General features: G+C 37.3%; 2 protein-coding genes across 2 annotated transcripts in view; one reads left to right on the top strand and one right to left on the bottom strand.

Annotated features, from left to right (window-relative positions):
* Nucleotides 1-499: 499 nt before the first annotated feature.
* LOC125238649 (gastrula zinc finger protein XlCGF8.2DB-like) lies at nt 500-11,970 on the bottom strand. The gene is made up of 6 exons (XM_048146028.1): nt 11,865-11,970; nt 10,850-10,859; nt 8,538-8,669; nt 6,904-7,071; nt 5,995-6,114; nt 500-781 (listed from the first exon to the last, which is right to left on the bottom strand). The coding sequence occupies exons 1-6, from the start codon at nt 11,962-11,964 to the stop codon at nt 661-663; spliced, it is 651 nt and encodes a 216-aa protein (XP_048001985.1). The 5' UTR covers nt 11,965-11,970; the 3' UTR covers nt 500-660.
* A 487-nt stretch (nt 11,971-12,457) lies between these two features.
* LOC125238648 (methionine--tRNA ligase, cytoplasmic) overlaps nt 12,458-20,685 on the top strand; it is a 48,427-nt gene continuing 40,199 nt past the window's right edge. The window contains 4 exon segments of the mRNA XM_048146027.1: nt 12,458-12,648; nt 15,371-15,482; nt 18,004-18,157; nt 20,071-20,211. Coding sequence (XP_048001984.1) covers nt 12,546-12,648; nt 15,371-15,482; nt 18,004-18,157; nt 20,071-20,211 — 510 coding nt within the window. The 5' untranslated portion in view covers nt 12,458-12,545.

Genomic DNA, 20,685 nt, shown 5'->3' with positions numbered 1-20,685 from the left:
CGACGCAAACACGTCGTGTTACATAAGTTTGACGTGTCTGTCTGTCTGTGTGTGTGTATGTCTGTCTGTGGCATCGTAGCTCCCGAACGGATGAACCGATTTAGATTATTTTTGGTTTGAAAGCTGAGTTAGTCGGGAGTGTTCTTAGCCATGTTTCATGAAAATTGGTCCACTATGTCGCGGTCGGGGGTTTTTTCAAAAATTTAATTTTGTGGTTAGGTTATATTTTATCTAAGTACAATAATTTTTACTTAACGGGACTTAATCACGTTTATATTTGGTGTCTATGAAACGTCGGGCCAAATATAAACGTGAGTTTTACGCGATTAAGGGCCAGTTGCATCAACCAATGTCACAGTTTCGTTTTCTTTCAACCCCTTATTTGCCAAGAGTGGCACTGAAACCTGAGTAGTTTCATGTGCTCTGCCTACCCCTTCATGGGACACAGGCGTGATTGTATGTATGTATGTATGTATGCATCAACCACATTTGACAGACACATCATCGTCACGCAGCAGACGTCTATGAAACTTCCCATACAATCAAATTTAACGAACGCTTTAACGGTGACAGACGGTTTGTTGCAACCGGCCTTAAGTCCCGTTAAGTTCTAAAAATTATGAGTGGAAATCGTGTTAGTTTAAATTGATCTACATAAAGTTAATATGGCAAAAGTTCTTTGTCCCTCGTGTGCATTTTGGCGTGACACCTTAAAGCTGCAGATTTTCTAAAGGCACTGCCACACACGTTGCATACGAAGGGTCTCTCTCCCGTGTGGCATCTGAAACAGGCATTATTCTCTCACATATATGTAAATTAAATGTTCTTACACATATTGATTGAGTCCTACAGTAAGCTCAAGAAGGCTTGTGTTGTGGGTCAGACAACGATATATATAATATACAAATATTTATATACAATTATACATAAAAAAAAAACATGCATGACTTAGGAACAAATATATCTGCTCATCACACAAATAAATGCCCTTACCGGGATTCGAACCCAGCACCGAGCAAAAGGTCGACATTGTGGTACCTTTTTTGGTTGAATCGTCAAACATGATGAAGGTCATTGTATTGTATGGTGTTCTTACAGCGAGCACACTAGTATGGTTTTGCCCCTGTGTGAGTAAATGAGTTTTTGGCTAAATTTTAAGAACTGTCAAAACGAATTTGAACTGTATGCTGATATGGAAATAATAAGAAATCGACTTAAGTGACGTCACGGTGAACTCATTTTATATCTATGACAGAGGGCGCTGTCATGCGGTTGACAGCTATTTCAAAAGCTCCCACGTATTTAATTATTTATAAATTGAATTATACTTCATTGTGCAATTATTTCAAGTGCAATAATAAGTTTTAAATACTGTTTAGTGGATAATTTATCAAAAGTTAAGACAAATGGCACCTTCGATGAGAAAAACAGTGACAACTGCAGCGGCCGTTACAAGGTTGGTGGATCTGGTTTCAAATTTAAAAAGTGAGCTTGCAGACATGAAAGGAAAAATTGATTCCTGCTATGACATTATAAAGAGTCAAGAAAATCAAATCACTTACCAGAACTCATGTCTCCAGATGATTCTCAGCAAAATAAAACACACCACACCTTATAATGAACACAACTCACAAATTATCACCAGTGAGCTACTAAACGAGTCAGGTCCTCAAGGTCTCATGTTCGTTAATAATGAACCACTGTTAGATGTCACCAATTTGGAAATATCAACATCAACGCCAGTTACTCTTCCTCAAACAGACCCGTCATCTGGTAGTAGGGAATCACAGATAGCCGAGCCTAGGATCCCTGTTTTAGGAACCACAAACCCAGCAGGTGACACATCTGAGCAAGCGGACAATGCCCCCGTCTTTGTGAGGCGCAGCGCTCGCTCGCGCCGTGTAGCCAAATCGGACCAGGTCAAGCAGCACTCGCAAGTAACAAAACGCACGGTTCTTGCTCCAAGTGGCCCTTCTCTGATCCCTTCACCGACTTCAGCAGCATCAGCACCCCAGGATCTCACATCCGCCATCTCCGTGCAACAAACGCAAAGTACCACTGGGCTACGAGCAGCGGCACCGCGACTTGTGAGTCTACATGTCTTCAATCTGAGCGAAGATACGACCGTGGAGGATGTGGTTAACCATGTCACGCAGTTAGGAATCGCGGCACCAGTATGTGAGAAATTGGTGGTCACCAGGGGCAAGTATTCCTCATTTCGTCTCGATGTCCCAGCTAACATGCAACGAGTTGCTCGAAATAGTGAAAACTGGCCTGATGGCGTATCTGTGCGTTTATTTAATGTTGTACAAAGCAGCAAAAAAACTCCACAGCACGGCGCGGCCCGACACAAAAGAAATGATTACGAACTTTATCTTATTACACCAGAATGTTCGAGCGATTTGCAATAAAACATCACTTTTAGAGTTACTATGTACCACTGAGAACCCTGATGTACTATGTTTAAGTGAAATTTGGTGCCTAAAAAGTGATTTGGAACGTATTAAGTTGTGCGGGTATGCCCTCGCAAATGCTTACTGCCGTGAGCGAGCTAATTCCCATGGTGGGGTAGCTATATTTTTACGCGACTATGTACCTTATAAGCGGCGGAACGACCTGCACGGCTTATGCGTACCTTATCACTTTGAAATAACAGCAATAGAATTATTACGTACTAATTTAGTTATTGTTACACTGTACAGAACGGGGAATGGAGAGTTTGACATTTATTTGGAAAAATTGGATTTATTATTAGATAAGTTAACTGACGAAGGTAAAAAGTTTCTTATAATTGGTGACCATAATGTAAATTATCTTACCGAAAACATTATGAAACAGCGGGTAAATGACTTGCTTGGAACGTATGATTGTAAAAACATGGTAAGTTTTCCAACTCGAGTCACTGCTGACACGGTGTCCTCCATTGACTGCGGCATAGCAAACTACGTCCGCGGTTGCCTCCGTGTATCATCAGTGGATACGTTTATCAGTGATCATAACGCCCAAAAGTATGAACTCGCTATAGAACGGGTGCGCGGTGACAATGAAAAACACCGTACGGTTGAACGCCGATTATTTGACCACGAATCGTTCCACTTATTTTATTATGACATTTCAAATTATGATTTTAGTTTTATTTACTCAGATTATCTTGATATTAATTATAAATTTGATAAATTATTCAATATATTGACATATTACATTAATTTACGATTTCCATATAAAAACATGAAAACGAACATAAATAGGTGTAACGTTCCTTGGATGAATGACGAGCTATCCAAATACATTTGTAAATATAAAGACTTTCTGGAAATACGCCGACAATACCCTGATAATTTATTAATCTCAGAATGTATTACTCATTACGCGCAGCTCATTAAATCTGCTACACTTCGTGCTCGCAAGTCACACATAGAAGATAGGTTAGAAAAAAGCAAAAACCCTTCTAAAGAAATTTGGAAGGTCATAAATGACGAAATAGGTACAAAAATAAATAAAACTCAAGCGTTTACCTTAATTTCTCCAAATTCAAATGATGAAATACAGGACAGCGAAGTCGCCAATACCTTTAATTCACATTTTCTTCAAATAGCATCCAAGTCTGTGGTTCAAAGCGATGAGTCCTTATCAGCACAGTACCTAAACAAACATCTTAGTGGTACAGACATACCTACATTTCATCTCCCCATTGTCTCATCTGAACTTTTGTACACGACAATACAATCAATGCTAAAGACGCGCGACACAGTAGATACTTACGACATATCGTTAAATATAATCATATGTATCTGGACGGTTATTTCTGATGTGTTGGTTGTGTTGATAAACACGATGTTTCAAACTGGCGTCTACCCTGACGTATTAAAGCGTACAAGGGTATGCCCGGTATACAAAGGGAAAGGAGAAAAAACGGATGTCAATAACTACAGGCCGATCACCATAGTACCTACCATTTCGAAAATTGTGGAGTCTATTTTATCATCAACATTGATGTCATACCTGGAACGTAATAGTCTACTTACTCCACACCAGTACGCTTATAGACGAAATATGTCAACAACCGCTGCAGCTCACAAAATTGTAGATTTTATTATAACGGGTTTAGACAGGCGACAAAAAATGGCCGGTATTATGTGTGACCTATCAAAAGCTTTTGACGTAATAAGCCACACAATGCTGTTAAATAAGTTAAAATGTTACGGAATAAAAGATGAGGCACATCGCTTGATTGCTTCTTTTTTGCTAGATCGAAGACAACAGGTTAAACTGTCCTCAAATGGCCAGCGGTTCCAGTCTGACATTGGCCAAGTCAAATTAGGAATTCCCCAAGGATCTGCCCTTGGAAATACTCTGTTTTTGGCGTACGTCAATGATCTCCCATCTGCCATTACCGCCGGGCTGTCAGTACTATTTGCAGATGACACTACGGTCGTAATCAGCGCGGAAACATACGAACAGCTTGGTGAGTACATCAACAAGGCATGTAGTCAGTTGGGACAGTGGTTTGCTGCAAATGGGTTACTCCTTAACGTCAACAAATCCAACGTAATGCTATTCTCAGGGCGAACAACTACTGTATCCCCATCTGTAGTAAACTGCCCCATGCCAATGTGCAGTGAAGCGAAGTTCCTAGGCTTTGTGTTGGATTCGAATCTAAACTGGAAGTGCCATGTTGACCAGCTATGCAAAAGATTGAGTAGTGCAGTCTTTGCGTTGAGGAAGTTGAAACCCCTTATTTCGCATGTTTCATTAAAATCGGTTTACTATGCTCACTTCCACTCGCTAATGACGTATGGAATACTCATTTGGGAAACTCAACGGATGCCAATCGAGTATTCATTATGCAAAAACAGGCCATACGAACACTAGCGGGTGTGAAGCCTAGACACTCGTGCAGGGGCCTGTTTGTGACGCACAAAATAATGACTCATTATTCAATATATTTATATGAAGTTATAATGTATGTTAGGAATAACTTATCCTCGTTTAAACGCGTTGAGGTATCCGGTATAAACATTAGAACTACAGGTCGACTAAGAACAGTTCCACGTCGCATGGCACTTGCAACAAAGAATCCGCGTGTCATCGGCCCGACTTATTATGAGCGATTACCGGCAGAAATAAGGTTAGAGACATCGGATGAAACATTCAAACGTCGATTAAGAAACTTTTTACTGGATAACCCACTGTATTCAATAAGTGATTTTTTTGACATAACTGTATAATTTATTATTCTCACTATCCTATTGTTATTCTGACATTGTTGTGTTTATTTTTATTCATATTACTTGACGATCCTTTTTTGGTGATCATTTCATATTCTGCAAATTTAACTTATTTTAATTATATTGATACCATTTTCTTTTACTTTTTTGACGATCACAATATAGATTCTTATAAATTGACATAAATGTAATTTGTACTGTAATCATGTTGTGAAATAAATATATCTAATCTAATCTAATCTATCTCTGAATCCGACTTATCACTATCACTACATAGTATAAAACAAAGTCGCTTTCTCTGTCCCTATGTCCCTTTGTATGCTTAAATCTTTAAAACTACGCAACGGATTTTGATGCGGTTTTTTTTAATAGATAGAGTGATTCTAGAGGAAGGTTTACATGTAGGTATAGTACCAGTGCGAAGCCGGGGCGGGTTGCTAGTTAAATATAAATTGGATTTCAAACTACCTACGTCGTACCTTTACAGTCCCAAATTTTGGTTGTGAAACCCCCTTATTCATAAACGTACTCTAAAGTTATCAAGCCGATAAAGTTCGTTTGTCCCTTTCCGACGTATTATTGTGATAGAAAAGGACAAATGAACTTTATCGGCTTGATGAACTTTAGAGTACGTTTATGAATAAGGGGGTAAGTGTGCAGCATGAGTGCACGCTCATATCTGGCGTGCAGCGGGGCGGCGCATGCGTCGTGCACACTAGAAGTGGACAGTGATCAAAATTACCCTGTATATACAGGGTGTACCCACCTGACATGTGAAACGAGGTCATTTTTCTGAACAAACGCTTTTTCGCAGTGAGAGCACTGGAACGGTTTCTCCCCTGTGTGTGTTCGCCGGTGGTTCTTTAACGTCCCTGAGGCTGCGAATCTGTCGGCAAAGGCAAAGAGGATCGAGTATAATATAGAGAATTACTGTCAAGTGATGTGACAGTGCATATATACAGGGTGGCTTTTCAACACAATAATTACCCCCATATAAATCATTGATTTTGAATGTTTTCCTGAATTACAAGATGTGTATAATTTTGCCATCATATAAAGATACCTGTATAATTCTCATACGGGTGAATCAACTTTTTCTTGCCTGTTATTGCCATGCTTACGGTCCCCTGAGTCACGCTGGTTTTATGCAAAATTATGCTACTTAAACTATGCAAACTTGCATTTTTCCGGTGTTAACAAGCCCTCTCCTTAATGTGCCATCTACAAACAAGGACTACATGCTTGCTTGCATAATTTCAGTAGCATAATTTTGCATAAAACCGGCGTGACTCAGGGGACCGTAACCATGGTAAAAACAGGCAAGAAAAACTTGATTCACCCACATATGTAGGTATTATAATGGTTCAATATACCTTCACTGATTTTGGATAGTATTTCTGACCAATACCCTGGTTTCTTGAATAATTTGTAAACTATATATCTAAACTGATTTTGGGTAGTTTTGCTAAACAATATAGGGTGTTTTAATGATAAAGACTATACTGCCCTGCTAAGCCGAGTGGCAAATATCTCAAAACTAAATGATTTTGAAAATGGAACTGTCAGCTATAGATACTGAAGTATAAGTTTTCGTTTGAGATAGCGCTTTTCGGCTAAGGGCAGTATACAGGGTGAGTAATATATATACAGGGTGACCTAAAAAGTTTTTTTTTACCTCATATGGCACAAATCACAGGCGAAAGGCCGCTCCCCGCTATGTGTCCGTCTGTGTTTCACTAGAGAAGAGGATGTCGTGAACCCGTTGCCGCACTCAACGCATATGAACGGGTGCGCGCCGCTGTGTTTCCTCGTGTGGGCCACCAGCTCGCCTTTGGATACGAATCTGGAGTGGAAAAGTACAATATTTAATAAAAAACACAAATAAATACAAATAAATTCACATACATATCGAATTATATAAGATATATTAGAATAAGATGAATATTGTACACTGTTGACAATTTAAAAGTGCTTATTGTAAGCCTATTTGAATAAAGAATATTTTGATTGATTGATTGAATTAGTTCTCTGCCCAGCCACTGTTGTAAGGATGTTTGATAATTTATGCAAATAGAATTCTGACAGTGGTCACACGCGTATGGTTTGATTGATTACAGTGACGTGAAAGATTTTTATTCAAGGCGCCGGTGCATGCGGCGTTTTGACGACCGGTCTGGCGCAGTCGGTAGTGACCCTGCCTGCTACGCCGCGGTCCCGAGTTCGAATCCCGGTAAGGGCATTTATTTGTGTGATGAGCACAGATATTTGTTCCTGAGTCATGGATGTTTTCTATGTATTTTTTTTCCTCCTTGCGTTATCCCGGCATTTGCCGCGGCTCATGGGAGCCTGGGGTCCACTTTGACAATGTATGATGTTTTCTATGTATATAAGTATTTATATATTATATATATCGTTATCTGAGTACCCACAACACAAGCCTTCTTGAGCTTACCGTGGGCCTCAGTCAATCTGTGTAAGAATGTCCTATAATATTTATTTATTTTATTTATTTATTTATGCCTTATGCTAGATTTTACTTCTCGCTGAAGCCATTAACCATAAACATTAAGGAATAGTTTTTTTTTCTAGATTTTAGTTTACATACAATTAGCAATTTAATGAAACTCGCCTGCGATTAATCGCCAAATTTTGTAAAGAACGATTTTAACCTGATGGCCAAGTTTGTTTTTTGACTAGAACCTCAGCCTAAGGGAGACAACGTATTGTGTTTCTTGCCTGTGTAGTTACAATGGTTTAGTTCACCTCTGAGTGCAGTGCTCGCAGGCGAACGGTTGCAGGCCAAGATGGCGGTGCATGCGCTGCACTAGGCTCATGTTCTGACAAAGCCCTCAGCTAAATATAGACTCTATGCCTTTGAGTAAAGTTATAATGGTTTTACCACACCTCGGACACTGGCGATCAAATATATGAAAGAGGCGCGTTCCTACACACAGTCTAAGCTCGTGTAGGTGAACGCGTACTATGCTTGTATGAGTGAGATAAGACAGATCAACTGGTCGCATTCTTGATAGGCGGTAACTGTGAGGTAACCGAGAGGGGGTGGGCGGCACTTTCAGCGGGGAGCAGGGAGTGGCCACACTGTATGATAGTACTAAGTAAGTAAACACATTATTGTACAAGAAAATAATGCAACATAATATTTAAAATATAATAAAGTTTCAGTACAAAGGCGAACTTATCCCTTTAAGGGATCTCTTCCAGTTAATCTTACTTACTCCCCTGCCCTCCTCCTCCTCCTCTTGCTTTCCTTCCTTCCTTTATCCTTTATTAAAGTATGGTTTTGCTCACCTTTGAGTGCAGTGCTCGCAGGCGAATGGTTTCAGTCCAAGATGGCGGCGCATGTGCTGCACGAGGTTCGTTTTTTGACTGAAGCCGCGGCCGCAGGTGGCGCACAGATACGGCTTTTCACCGGTGTGTGTCCTATAAATTATTAATTGATTAATATGAAATTAAACATTCTAATGTATGATTTGTATTATTGGTCGTTTGTGTCTTGATTTGTATTTTTAAGTTTTACAGAGTCTTATTGTAAATTTTTTCTACTCCCATACTTTTATTTGCCATTATAGTCAATTCCCCAAAAACGCATTTGTGCATACATACAATACGTTTTACACAAGTAAAGACCACATTAAAACACATTACAATTTTCGAATTGTCACACTGTGTGTTAAAATCTAGGGAACAGTGTGTATTTCAGGAATTTTTTTCTATAAAAACGATTCAAAAAGTAAGTTCATGGTCAATTCAAATGAACACAAGTTAAATTATAATCTATTGAAAATATTTCAACTTGTGCTGTCTTAAAGTACGCTGGTTCGATTTCAGCCTCAGGCACCAGAGGACTTGGTCACTTTTTCTTTCATATGTGTAATTTATTTCGGTTTTAATTTATATACATAGTAGTGTGACTACTTTAAGACAGCACAAGTTGAAATATTTTCAATAGATTATAATTTAACTTGTGTTCATTAGAATTGATTTAGCAGCGCCATCTCTCGAGCTGTGTCGAAACCAACCTGAGTTTGGTTCACATGGGGGGCAAGAACCATACCGTTCTGCCCTAGGGATGGACAGAGGGCGCTACGAGTCCTTGTATAGATTACTCATATGAGAGATAATTTTGACCTCGACAGCTGTGACCTGGGTGGCCGAGCGGATAAAGAGGCATTTCCCGCGATTGGAAAGTACGCTGGTTCGATTCCAGCCTCAGGCACCAGAGGCCTTGGTCACTTTTTCTTTCATATGTGTAATTTATTTCGGTTTTAAGTTCATGGTCATAGAAAAAGTACCTACATATTTTATGCAACATTGTTTACCTTAAGGTTGTCTAGAAGAAATCGCTCTTTAGCGATAAGACCGTTTGTTGTTTACCTTTGTTTGTGTTGCTTCCTTGTTTTGTATTGTTGAATTTTATCAAGGTGTGCAACAAAGAGTATTTGTATTTTATTGTATTGTTTAACCAAGTCAAAAAATACTTGTTTTCACGGCACTAGCCTTTTTAGGGTTCCGTAGTCAACTAGGAACCCTTATAGTTTCGCCATGTCTGTCTGTCCGTCCGTCCGTCCGCGGATAATCTCAGTAACCGTTAGTACTAGAAAGCTGAAATTTGGTACCAATATGTATATCAATCATGCCAACAAAGTGCAAAAAAAAATGAAAAAAAAAAATTATTAGGGTACTCCCCCTACATGTAAAGTGGGGGCTGATTTTTTTTTTCATTCCAACCCCAACGTGTGATATTTGTTGGATAGGTATTTAAAAATGAATAAGGGTTTACTAAGATCATTTTTTTATAATATTAATATTTTCGGAAATAATCGCTCCTAAAAGAAAAAAAAGTGCGTCCCCCCCCCCCCTCTAAATTTTGAACCATATGTTTAAAAAATATGAAAAAAATCACAAAAGTAGAACTTTATAAAGACTTTCTAGGAAAATTGTTTTGAACTTGATAGGTTCAGTAGTTTTTGAGAAATATACGGAAAACTACGGAACCCTACACTGAGCGTGGCCCGACACACTCTTGGCCGGTTTTTTGACATCTCTTATACACACTGGTTGCATTAAAAACTATAATTTCAGACTCAACATTAAGGTTCAGACCTCCTAAGTTAGTGCTGAACAGATTGCATTCGATATTATCCACACTGACTGCTTTCAATAGTAAAATGAAAATGAAAATGAAATATTTATTTTTCAAGTAGGCATATTACAATGCGCATATGAACGTCAAATAAAGCTACGCCGGCTCTAACCCTACGCCTCAGCCTCGAGAAGATTTCAGTCCCCCCTCAGTTGGTACACAGAGTGAGCATGTCAGGAGGCAATAAGCTTGGCTGCTTGCCTAGCATATGTTCAATGTAGATGGATCTCGGCCGAGGCATTTCGGTCAAGCAAAATGTGGGTGCTATAATTATACACAATGTTTTTATTGTTTTCTATTAAATTCAAAACGCAGTCAGGTTCATCATCAGCAACCCTGTATATTACTTTTCGTTAAATTAAAAAAAAATCCTTTCCATACATAATAAATGAATTCTTAGTGTGAGAGGACCTTAATTTGATAAAAACTGGGGTGTATAAAATATTGGTAATTTTACCTGATGTGATCTGTCAATGTAGATAGCATATAAAACGACTTATTACAATACTGACAGGAATGCTTCTTATCAATTTTATGCAAATCCTTATGAATCTCCAAACTTTCTTGCGTAGCAAAGTTTTTATAACAAAAATCGCAGCTGAAACCCTTTTCATTCGCATGTAAAGTCACCATGTGGTTATCTAAGTGTGCTTTATGTTTAAATTCTCTTTTACAACTACCGCATGTGTATTTAACATCGTCTTTCCGTCCATGGATACTTAAATGATTCGTCAAACCAGATTTACTTATAAATTTACGCATACATAAAGAACATTGGTATTTCTTTTCGATGTCTTTCTTTTCTCTATGTTTTCTTTTATGTACGTTCAGAGAGTTTGCCGATTTAAATTTCTGGTTACATTTTTCACATTCAAATTTCTCTTGTTCTGTATTGTTTTTCTTGTTTATATCTATAGTCATCACAGGCGTTTCAAATGTGTGTTTAACTTCTTTATCTACTTTAGGTTCAAATTCAATCAGTACAGACTCAGCATAAGGCTCCGAATATGCGTCATCAAAATGACTGTCATCAACATAATCATTGTTTACTTCCTCTTTAACTAGAGTTTCATTTTCTTCTTTCTCTGATACAGTCTCAAGAGTTAATATTTTAGCTTTAGAATTTGAAAATAGTGTAAATTCGTTGAACAGTGATACTTTCTTCATTTGATGAAAATTTAAGACATGTTTTTCTAATAAACTTATTTCAGAATATTTGCTGAAACATATAGAACACTGGTACGGGTCGTCAGAGCCTTCTGGAGCTTTATTTTCATGTTTTATTAGAGACAAACTTGATGAGGACTCATCAGTAAACAGTTTTCTTAACTTTGCTTCTACATCTAAACATCGGCTTTTAAAATAAGCAGCTTTACACAAAAACCTTTCGCACTTATCGCAAACTTGTTTAGGAAGGTTATCATCACTGTTAATGCTAATATTTGTGATGCTTTCAAATAAATCAGTCGTACATTTTCCGTCTTGCAATTTGTGAAACACTGATCTCATATTGACACTTTGGCACATGCAAGTTCTGCAAATACTGGTGGCATCCAATTTATTACTTTCCATTTTAATATTTAATATATTAGTAATTCACAAAATATAGGTTTTAATAAAATAAATAAACACAAGAACGATTTTCTTTGATTGACGGTGACGCAAGTGACGCGACCTTGGCGTTGGCGAGCGTGACATTTATGTGTGCGTTCAGAAACTAAAAGATTTATTTCCCTTATAAAGTTTTTACTTTTGTTTTTACTCATTTAATCAATGCCAGTTGTTTCTCGTTCTTGTGTAACATTGCAGAGCGAATTAAACTAATATTTTAGTGTAATTTATATAATATTCAATTTAAATGCAGAATTATTGTGTAAAATTTACCACGAGTTACTTTTGTATTCGTACCTTCTTTGTAAGGAACCTTAAAAACATTGTCTCAAACATTTTGTACAGGTGTGTATTAACCACCTAGTTTAAGAAGACCTATATTTAGGTACGCCCCCGTAACCTTCGTTACATCTTCTTTAATTAGGTTTATGTGTCAATCCATGTGTCACTTTTTCGTGAGGTGGACTGAGGTGTATGATTGTTAGGTTATAATTTATTTATAATAAGAATTTTTACCTAAAAGTGAAGAATAGTGAATAAAAATGAAGATTCTTACAAACGAGAATAATACCTCGACGTTGAAATTATTAATTGCCGCCAATTTGGCTGGCAAAAAAGTGGAACTGCAGAATGTATCTTTTGAAGGTAGGGTTTTCTGTTTCTACCGATCGGATTCGATTTTTACAAGTATTTCATTAGGAAATGCATGCAATTTTATTAATATTTTATTGAGTCGATGCTGTTTATCATATGCATTGTTACCAGTTATAGGATTGGCTTAGTTATTGACACAATAACAGTTAAATAAGCGAGACAAATTATAAGGAAAATTGCTGCACAAACTGTTTTGTACTAACAACTCAATAGGATATAATGTTGCGTCAGATTTTCTGATTCATAAACTGCCTCAGAAAAATGAATATTTACACTTTTATTTTAATAATTAATATGTAGACATTAAAATACAGGAGCACCTTGTTTTAACATACTTTTAATATTATTTACATAAATGTTATAATAATTTAAATATTAAAATTATAAATGCAATTCAATACATTGTTAGCAGTTTAGTAAATGACTAGTTACATTATCACAAGAACCTGTAAGATTATTATGATTTTCTTATCATTATTGTTTTTTAAACAATCAACATCTTTATCTTTGTGGCAGTATTTTAACACAAACATGTGCATCAGTAGTTTCTTATTTTTCTCATATATTAAGGTATCTGATTTTACAAAAATGATTTAGGACATGTCATTTATTCATACAATAATTAAGACGCTACAGGAGCGAAAATGGTAAAAGGGGAACTCCTTTCAATTTGGGAACTTTAGTTAAATATACTAGTGTTTTTAACTTGAATTGTCGAAAAAAAAAATTGTCCATTCAGAACAACTCAGTTAAAAGATATTGCGAAAAAATCTTTAAAATGGAAGTTCGACTCTCAACTGTTTCCTCCTTCAGAACTTATTTAATCATAACGAAATATGAGAATCTGAATAACAATGAAATTATCTGTGTCGGACCGTTTAGTTTTCTTGGCTAATTGTTACCAATTTTTGATACCACACCTTTTTTTCGACATAATCAATAAGTTTTTGGAAATTTTTGATGGGCTCTAGCATCTTTATAAGTAAGAATAAGAATATCAAATAAATAAAAACAGTCTGACACAGATAAAAATAATAATAATCTGTGTTGAACAAATCAGTGTTCTATCTTCAAAAACCAGGGAGGAAATAGTCGAGATTGTTTGTATGGAGAATTGACCCCAACTGTATCATCTTAAACTGTCATGTTTTTTAGATATAGAATAATATACATACATACATACATACATACATACATACATACAATCACGCCTGTTTCCCAGAGGGATAGGCAGAGATCACGGATTTCCATTTACTACGATCCTGACAAACCACTTTCGCTTCACACACTTTCATAACGCTCATACACACTCGTCGGTTTCGAGTACTTCTGACCCGGCCCCTTTGCAATATTTCCCCGATTTGATCAAGAAAAATTCGCCTAGGTCTTCCACTACCAACTGACCCTTCCACTCCTTTTTCATATACTTTCTTCGTTAATCTCCTCTCCTCCATCCTCTCTACATGCCCAAACCACCTTAACATAGCCATCTCAATCTTTGTCACCACATCTACATCCACTCCACACTTCTCTCTTATCACGCTATTTCTGATCCTATCACTCAACTTTACACCTTTATAGAATAATATCATTAGTAGAAATCGGAATTTTTATCGTGCGGTAAAATGGTAGGGAGCTATGGAGCCATTAGACATAAATTGAGCTTATGGTCTTGCAAATTTCGTTATACATCGTGCTTGTGAGCATTGCAAGAAATTTAGGAGCATATTTCTAATCCCATTTAAGACAAAAATTACATAATATACACTTTTCCAGATTTCACTTAGTTCCGGAGTTATTAGGAATTGAAAAAAAAATCTTTTCAATTTATTTATTTATTCAAATAACAAAATGCACCTTACAGCTAAAGCCAAAGCGGCACAAATTGGAATACATTACAACATTAGCATTATAATTTATAAAACGTGTTGTTGTTGTAAAAATGAGTTGAGCAGCGTGAGCGCGCGCGCGACCGGCGCCTGCGCGTGCGCCTGTTATTGTTACTCAGTAAATAAGGCTTTTTATAGACCTTGACACCATTATGGAGATTAGTCACACTTAATCTTCAGAAGTAAGAAGAAAAACATTCAAATGTCAAAACTCATTTTAAGTGCCAGTTTTAGAATAACACTTACATTCTAAAATAAAAAAACAATTCCACATCAGTATTTAATAAAATTTCTTTCTTTTAGGGCCGGTTGCATTAAACCACCTGTCACCGTTAAAGCGTTCGTTAAATTTTATTGTATGGGAAGTTCCATAGACGTCTGCTGCGTGACGATGATGTGTCTGTCAAATGGTTGATGCAACTGGCCCTTAGCCTCAGAAATAAATAAATATATTATAGGACATTCTTACACAGATTGACTGAGGCCCACGGTAAGCTCAAGAAGGCTTGTGTTGTGGGTACTCAGACAACGATATATGTAATATATAAATACTTATATACATAGAAAACAATGCGTCGTTAAAATCTCTTGCAATGCTCATGGGCGCTGTATATAGGATATTTCTAGCCAAACCATAGTAACATATAGATTGTGCTCTTTCCTTATGCAACTAATGCCTTCTCTCTTCGTCTTTGCATTTATGCAGCATTTGTCACCAAATGGTCCCCTCAACTAACATCACTAACATTTATGTTAAAACCACCAACAACTAACCCGGTGCTGGCTCCGCTAAGCCGTGTCTGTGATTGCAGGCGTGTTCGCAGGCCCTCGCTCGCTGCCACTCCTCGAGGTGGACGACCAGCTCGCGTTCTTCTCAAGCAATGCTGCTACGCAGTACCTCTTCCCGGTGTTGGACATGTCGCAGAATGGTCAGAGGTGAGTCCTAGAGTAAGGCTTTTGTATCGGATTTCTCAGAGAATCCGGTGACATCAGTTTTCTCACTAAAATGCTTATTGTTTTCGTACTAGGGAATGCAATAACCACGGAATAAAAAAAACAGTGGAAATGGCATAAGCCTCGATTACTATCAGAACCGGTGTCGTCAACACGCACACTGTCGTAACGTTAACTACATAGACATACCGCACCTGATTGGTCGTAATATTTCATTATAATTTTAATAAGAACCAATGCCAGTTAGTACACTTTGAACCTTATGTGTACAACGTACTGTTTAGATTTGATTACATCAATTGTCAGTTATGATGTATTAAAACGAAACATGATAATCGCATAGATAGTTCTGCCATCTAGCGTCGAGTAACCAAAGTAAAAAGCTCCGATAACAGAAAGTAGTTCGGCCACTTGACACTAGGTTGTAGCACTGTCTATGCGCGATTAGCGTAGAAAATAGTGATGTGTGTCGCGTGCAGAGCGGGTTATCGATAAAAAGGTAGATGATGAAGTATGTGCAGCGTAGGGCAAATAAAATTAATTTCGATGGAATAGAATAGAATACAATAGAATATATTTATTTGTAATAATTGTACATGGCGGATAATTACTTTATAATACGTTATTTTATGCATCATAAATAGCCGCGATTGTTAACTAATAATTGCAACTTAGCACAAAGTTTTATTTTTCTCGGAGTAAAGTAAATTCCGGTAGTTGATCTGGATCTATTTTTGATCTTTTTGGACTTGTTTGACAGTCAGGGTTAAAATTACCAACTCGTTTTTTAGCATGACCTCGTATATCTTCTTCCGTGCGCATTTTTTTATTAGTGACTGGATTACTCTCCATAAGTACATATGAACCACGTTTAAAAGAAATTCGTACGTCATCGTCTTTTCGCGTTTTTTTTATTACTCCGGGACTGTCCTCCTCAAGTACAGACGTACCCCGTTTAATTCCTGTTACCTGGATACTACTGCTACGACTTTTCTTCCGTGGTGTAAAGTCTAGGCTTTCTTCTGCCACCCATTTTGTTAAAGCTGTGGATTTGGTCATAACAGTTGTACTATGTGTCATTTCATTTATTTGTGTTTCTTTTTTCACATTTATATTACTTAACTCGTATATGTCTTGTTTTCTAGAAGGACCAGGCATATTATAAGAGATATCGAAACTTGCGTCTTCACTCGGTTCATAAGATTTTTTTGTACAGGGTCCAGAGTTGGAATCACAGTCATTACTGAAATCCGCCTTTCTTTTTTTAGATAGGTTTAGACTTGTTTCACCGCCGGTGCTTATATGCTAGAAATCAATTAAAATACGTATAGGTTGGATTTTAATAACAAACTTGCATAAAAATCAAAACTGTACCTACTAATACGTCTAATACATTGTTCAAATAAGACTGATCAATAAATGCGTTATATCCTCAAGTCATTTGCTTACTTAATTATTGCAGACATCACTAACACAGAGTAATTAATACAGTAAAAAAAAATATATACTTACATCATGGAATGTAACTATTTTCTTAATCGGGATTGCACTCTTATCTAAATATCTGTACTATCTGTAGCCTTTTGCCGTTATAAGAAAATCATTCTCGCTGAAATGAATCGAACATATGGTACTGGAATTCACTGGCATCCAATTCTGTCTCCCGGTAGCATCGATCCATTTTTCCTTTTGAAAAGGATCTTTAGGAAACCTAAAATAAGTGAAAAAGGATAAATATGATATCACCAAATATTCTTTACTTATAGTTAACCGACGAACGGTTATATGTACAATAAACCACATTATTACATAAATTAAATTTGTATTAACTTGAAAACCACATAATTCAACTTACATTAATATCAAACACTGCACAAAAACAATGTCGATAACTTTATCGACATTATCGACAACACCCCGTGTCTATTTCTACGGGTCAACGGACGATCGAGTAGCGAATGTTCTAGTCTTTTGGCGATTTAGCTTTGCTTTTCGCTTAATGCGAATAGCGACTTTACTACATGATGATAGAGTTTATTTTTGTGAGGCTCATTAATAAAAAAGTGTCTCGCGTAAAATAAGTCACAAATCTATTAAAATAAAATTAAATAATGCTTACCGATGGTACGAAACGCCACCATGGGAGATATTTTTGGTGCTGCTTTTATTTTTGCACTCCAAAACGGAGCAAGTGGGCATGTTCACCAGCTTTTTCCTTTTTTTCTTTAAGTGCACAGACAAACGTCACTCGCGAGTCAATAACCGATCAAATTTCATAACCGGTTATGGTGTCGGTTATGCCCGAAAAATAACCGATAACCGGTTATAACCGGTTATCGGTTATTTTCGATAAAAAGTGGTAAATTTTCAATCAAATAAACGAAAAAATATAATAATTTACGGTAAAGTATTAGAGAATGAAGGATAAATCTGTTTTTTTAATAAAATCAGCAAATTAGTGAAAGTAATATCCATATTTTAAACACATTTTTATATATTTCAGCCAACAAATGCAAGAATGGGAGGCGACGAGACTGCAGCCTGCGGTCTCAGCAGTCCTGGCCGCCAAGACAGTGCCAGCTGATCTCAAGCAAGCGCTGGACGCACTTTTACAACACGTAGAGGCCCTTGTCGCTGCTAACAAATACATTTTTGGAGTGAGTTTTATTATAGATTAAATATATTATACTCGTAAGAAGATCATACCATCCCATACATTAAAATGCGACCGCCTAAGAACGCGCATACACTACACCACACATAGATGGCGCCACAAGAGTCTTGTAATTTTCGATTATACTTGTAGATGGCGTTAAGTGTCACTTTTGACACAGATTTATGACTCGAAAGTGACACTTAACGCCAATCTACAAATAATCGACGGCAACAAGGCAGTTTTTGTGGCGCCATCTATGTGTGCCTGTGTGGTGTAGTGTATGCGCGTTTTTAGGCTGTGCATTTTAATGTATGGGATGGTATGAGATTATATTTAGTCTACGGTTTTATTTTTAGCTAATATTACAATAGTGTTAACCAGTATTCTGTTTTCAATTCCTTCTGCTTATAATATAAGTTGTAAACATAATTTAGATAAGTTATATAATATATGTAACACATTAAATACTATAATTAGGTAATAAGATAACCATGTCAAAAAAAAAAAAAGCCTTAACTAAAAATAATTACAAACAGTAATTAGTCAATCAATACCGCTCCGCACCGCCTCCGGTGCAAAAGTGCCCATAATGCTTGCGGCATTACCCCGTTAGATCGCTATGGAGTTGTAAACTATTCTAATATTAAATTATACATTATTAATTAATATCATATTAACCTTCTAATATTAAATTTTTGACAGACGAGACAGTGTTAACACCTAGTATCGAGTAGTGATACGGATAATTCACGCTATTTGACGCGTGATTGTCGCTAGATGTCACTAAACTATGCCTATACAAATAACACGCATTTACTGATGTATGGAGTTACATCTCTTCCCATACGGCCCAGCCACGACATTGGTCTAAGCGCGACAGCGGTGAGCGGCGGCCATACATTGGAGCGAGACACAGCGATGGGACTTTTCATTCGCACGTATGGCTGCCGCTCACCGCTGTCGCGCTTAGACCAATGTCGTGGCTGGGCCGTTACTTATTCCTCTATGGGCTAAGCCGGGCAACCTGCCCTAGCCAAGGCACGACTATATCGAACATTTACCTCGTGACGTGCGTCGCCTGTCTAGACACTGCTAATGAGCGAATTTTAGAAGACCGATCAGCAGCGAGGTTGTTAATTAGTATAATAAATAAATAATAATAAATAATGGGGACACCTTACACAGATCAACTTAGCCCCAAACTAAGCAAAGCATGTACTATGGGTGCTAGGCGACGATATACATACTTAAATAGATACTTACTTATATACATAGAAAACATCCATGACTCAGCAACTAATATCTGTGCTCATCAGACAAATAAATGCCCTTACCGGGATTCGAACCCAGGACCGCGGCTTAGCAGGCAGGGTCACTACCGACTGAGCCAGACCGGTCGTCCAGGCACAGTATGAGGCAGGCATTCCCTATTTAAATACATGGGAGTCAGAAATGGGGTTAAACTAAAAAAAAATGGGTCAAAACCTTTACTCCTCATACAAAACTTGAAATTGGCTCATATAAATAAATATTAAGACACCTTACACAGATCAACCTTTTTTTTTTGTCGGAAGGAGAGTCCCCCCCCCCGCCGCGGGAAGGCCTTGAAGGGGGGGGGGACTCTCCTTCGGCCCCCTCTCTTGTCGAGAGGGAGGGAAAGCCCACTAAATCCCACTCCAGCGTTTCGCCCTCTGTGCCGTTCGCGAGGGCGCCATGGGATCATCGGGTCTCCTAACACAGATCAACCTAGCCCCAAACTAAGCTGTACTATGAGTGCTAGGCGACGATATACTTACCTATATACATATATACATAGAAAACATCCATGACTCAGGAACAAATATCTGTGTTCATCACACAAATAAATGTCATTACCTGTGTTCTAGTGTGTAAACAACATTTTATTTCCTACAGGACATGTTGTCAGCGGTCGACATATCGTTATGGAGCACCCTGTACCCGCTGTACCACAGCGAAGCCCTAAAGGCATTCTTGGCTCCGTACAAAAACACTTTGCGCTGGTACGCTGACATCGCTCAGGCTAAAGCTGTTCAGGTAATATTTATAACTTAAGCAATATTCTTAGCATTTTATAAGTTTCTCGCAAAAAAAAAACATTATTGTCACAATCTTATATTTAATATTTAATATTCGATATTCGATATTCGATATTCGATATTTGATATTTAATATATTTGATATTTGATATTTAATATATTTGATATTTGATATTTAATAATTAATATTTAATATTAATATTTAAGCTTTAATTGCCGACTGTACTTTTCTTTTGAACACTCATCTACTGCTCTCTGAAACGTTTCTAAAAATCGCTTACTCGATGAGGATACGACCTTTTAAACAGTTCCTATGACCACCTTTCTGCTCCATCATCAGATCAGCTCCATAATAACATAATATTGCATTGAAAAGAAAAGAAAATATTTATTAAAAACATCAGTTATAGGTCAGTTTCCATTTTACATTTTAGTACTATTCTACTTATAATTGGATACATGTCATTATAAT

This window comes from Leguminivora glycinivorella, chromosome 24, assembly GCF_023078275.1.
Source record: "Leguminivora glycinivorella isolate SPB_JAAS2020 chromosome 24, LegGlyc_1.1, whole genome shotgun sequence".
Classification (NCBI taxonomy): domain Eukaryota; kingdom Metazoa; phylum Arthropoda; class Insecta; order Lepidoptera; family Tortricidae; genus Leguminivora; species Leguminivora glycinivorella.
The sequence above is the reverse complement of the archived record's forward strand: the minus strand, read 5'-3'. Positions and strand labels throughout refer to the sequence as shown.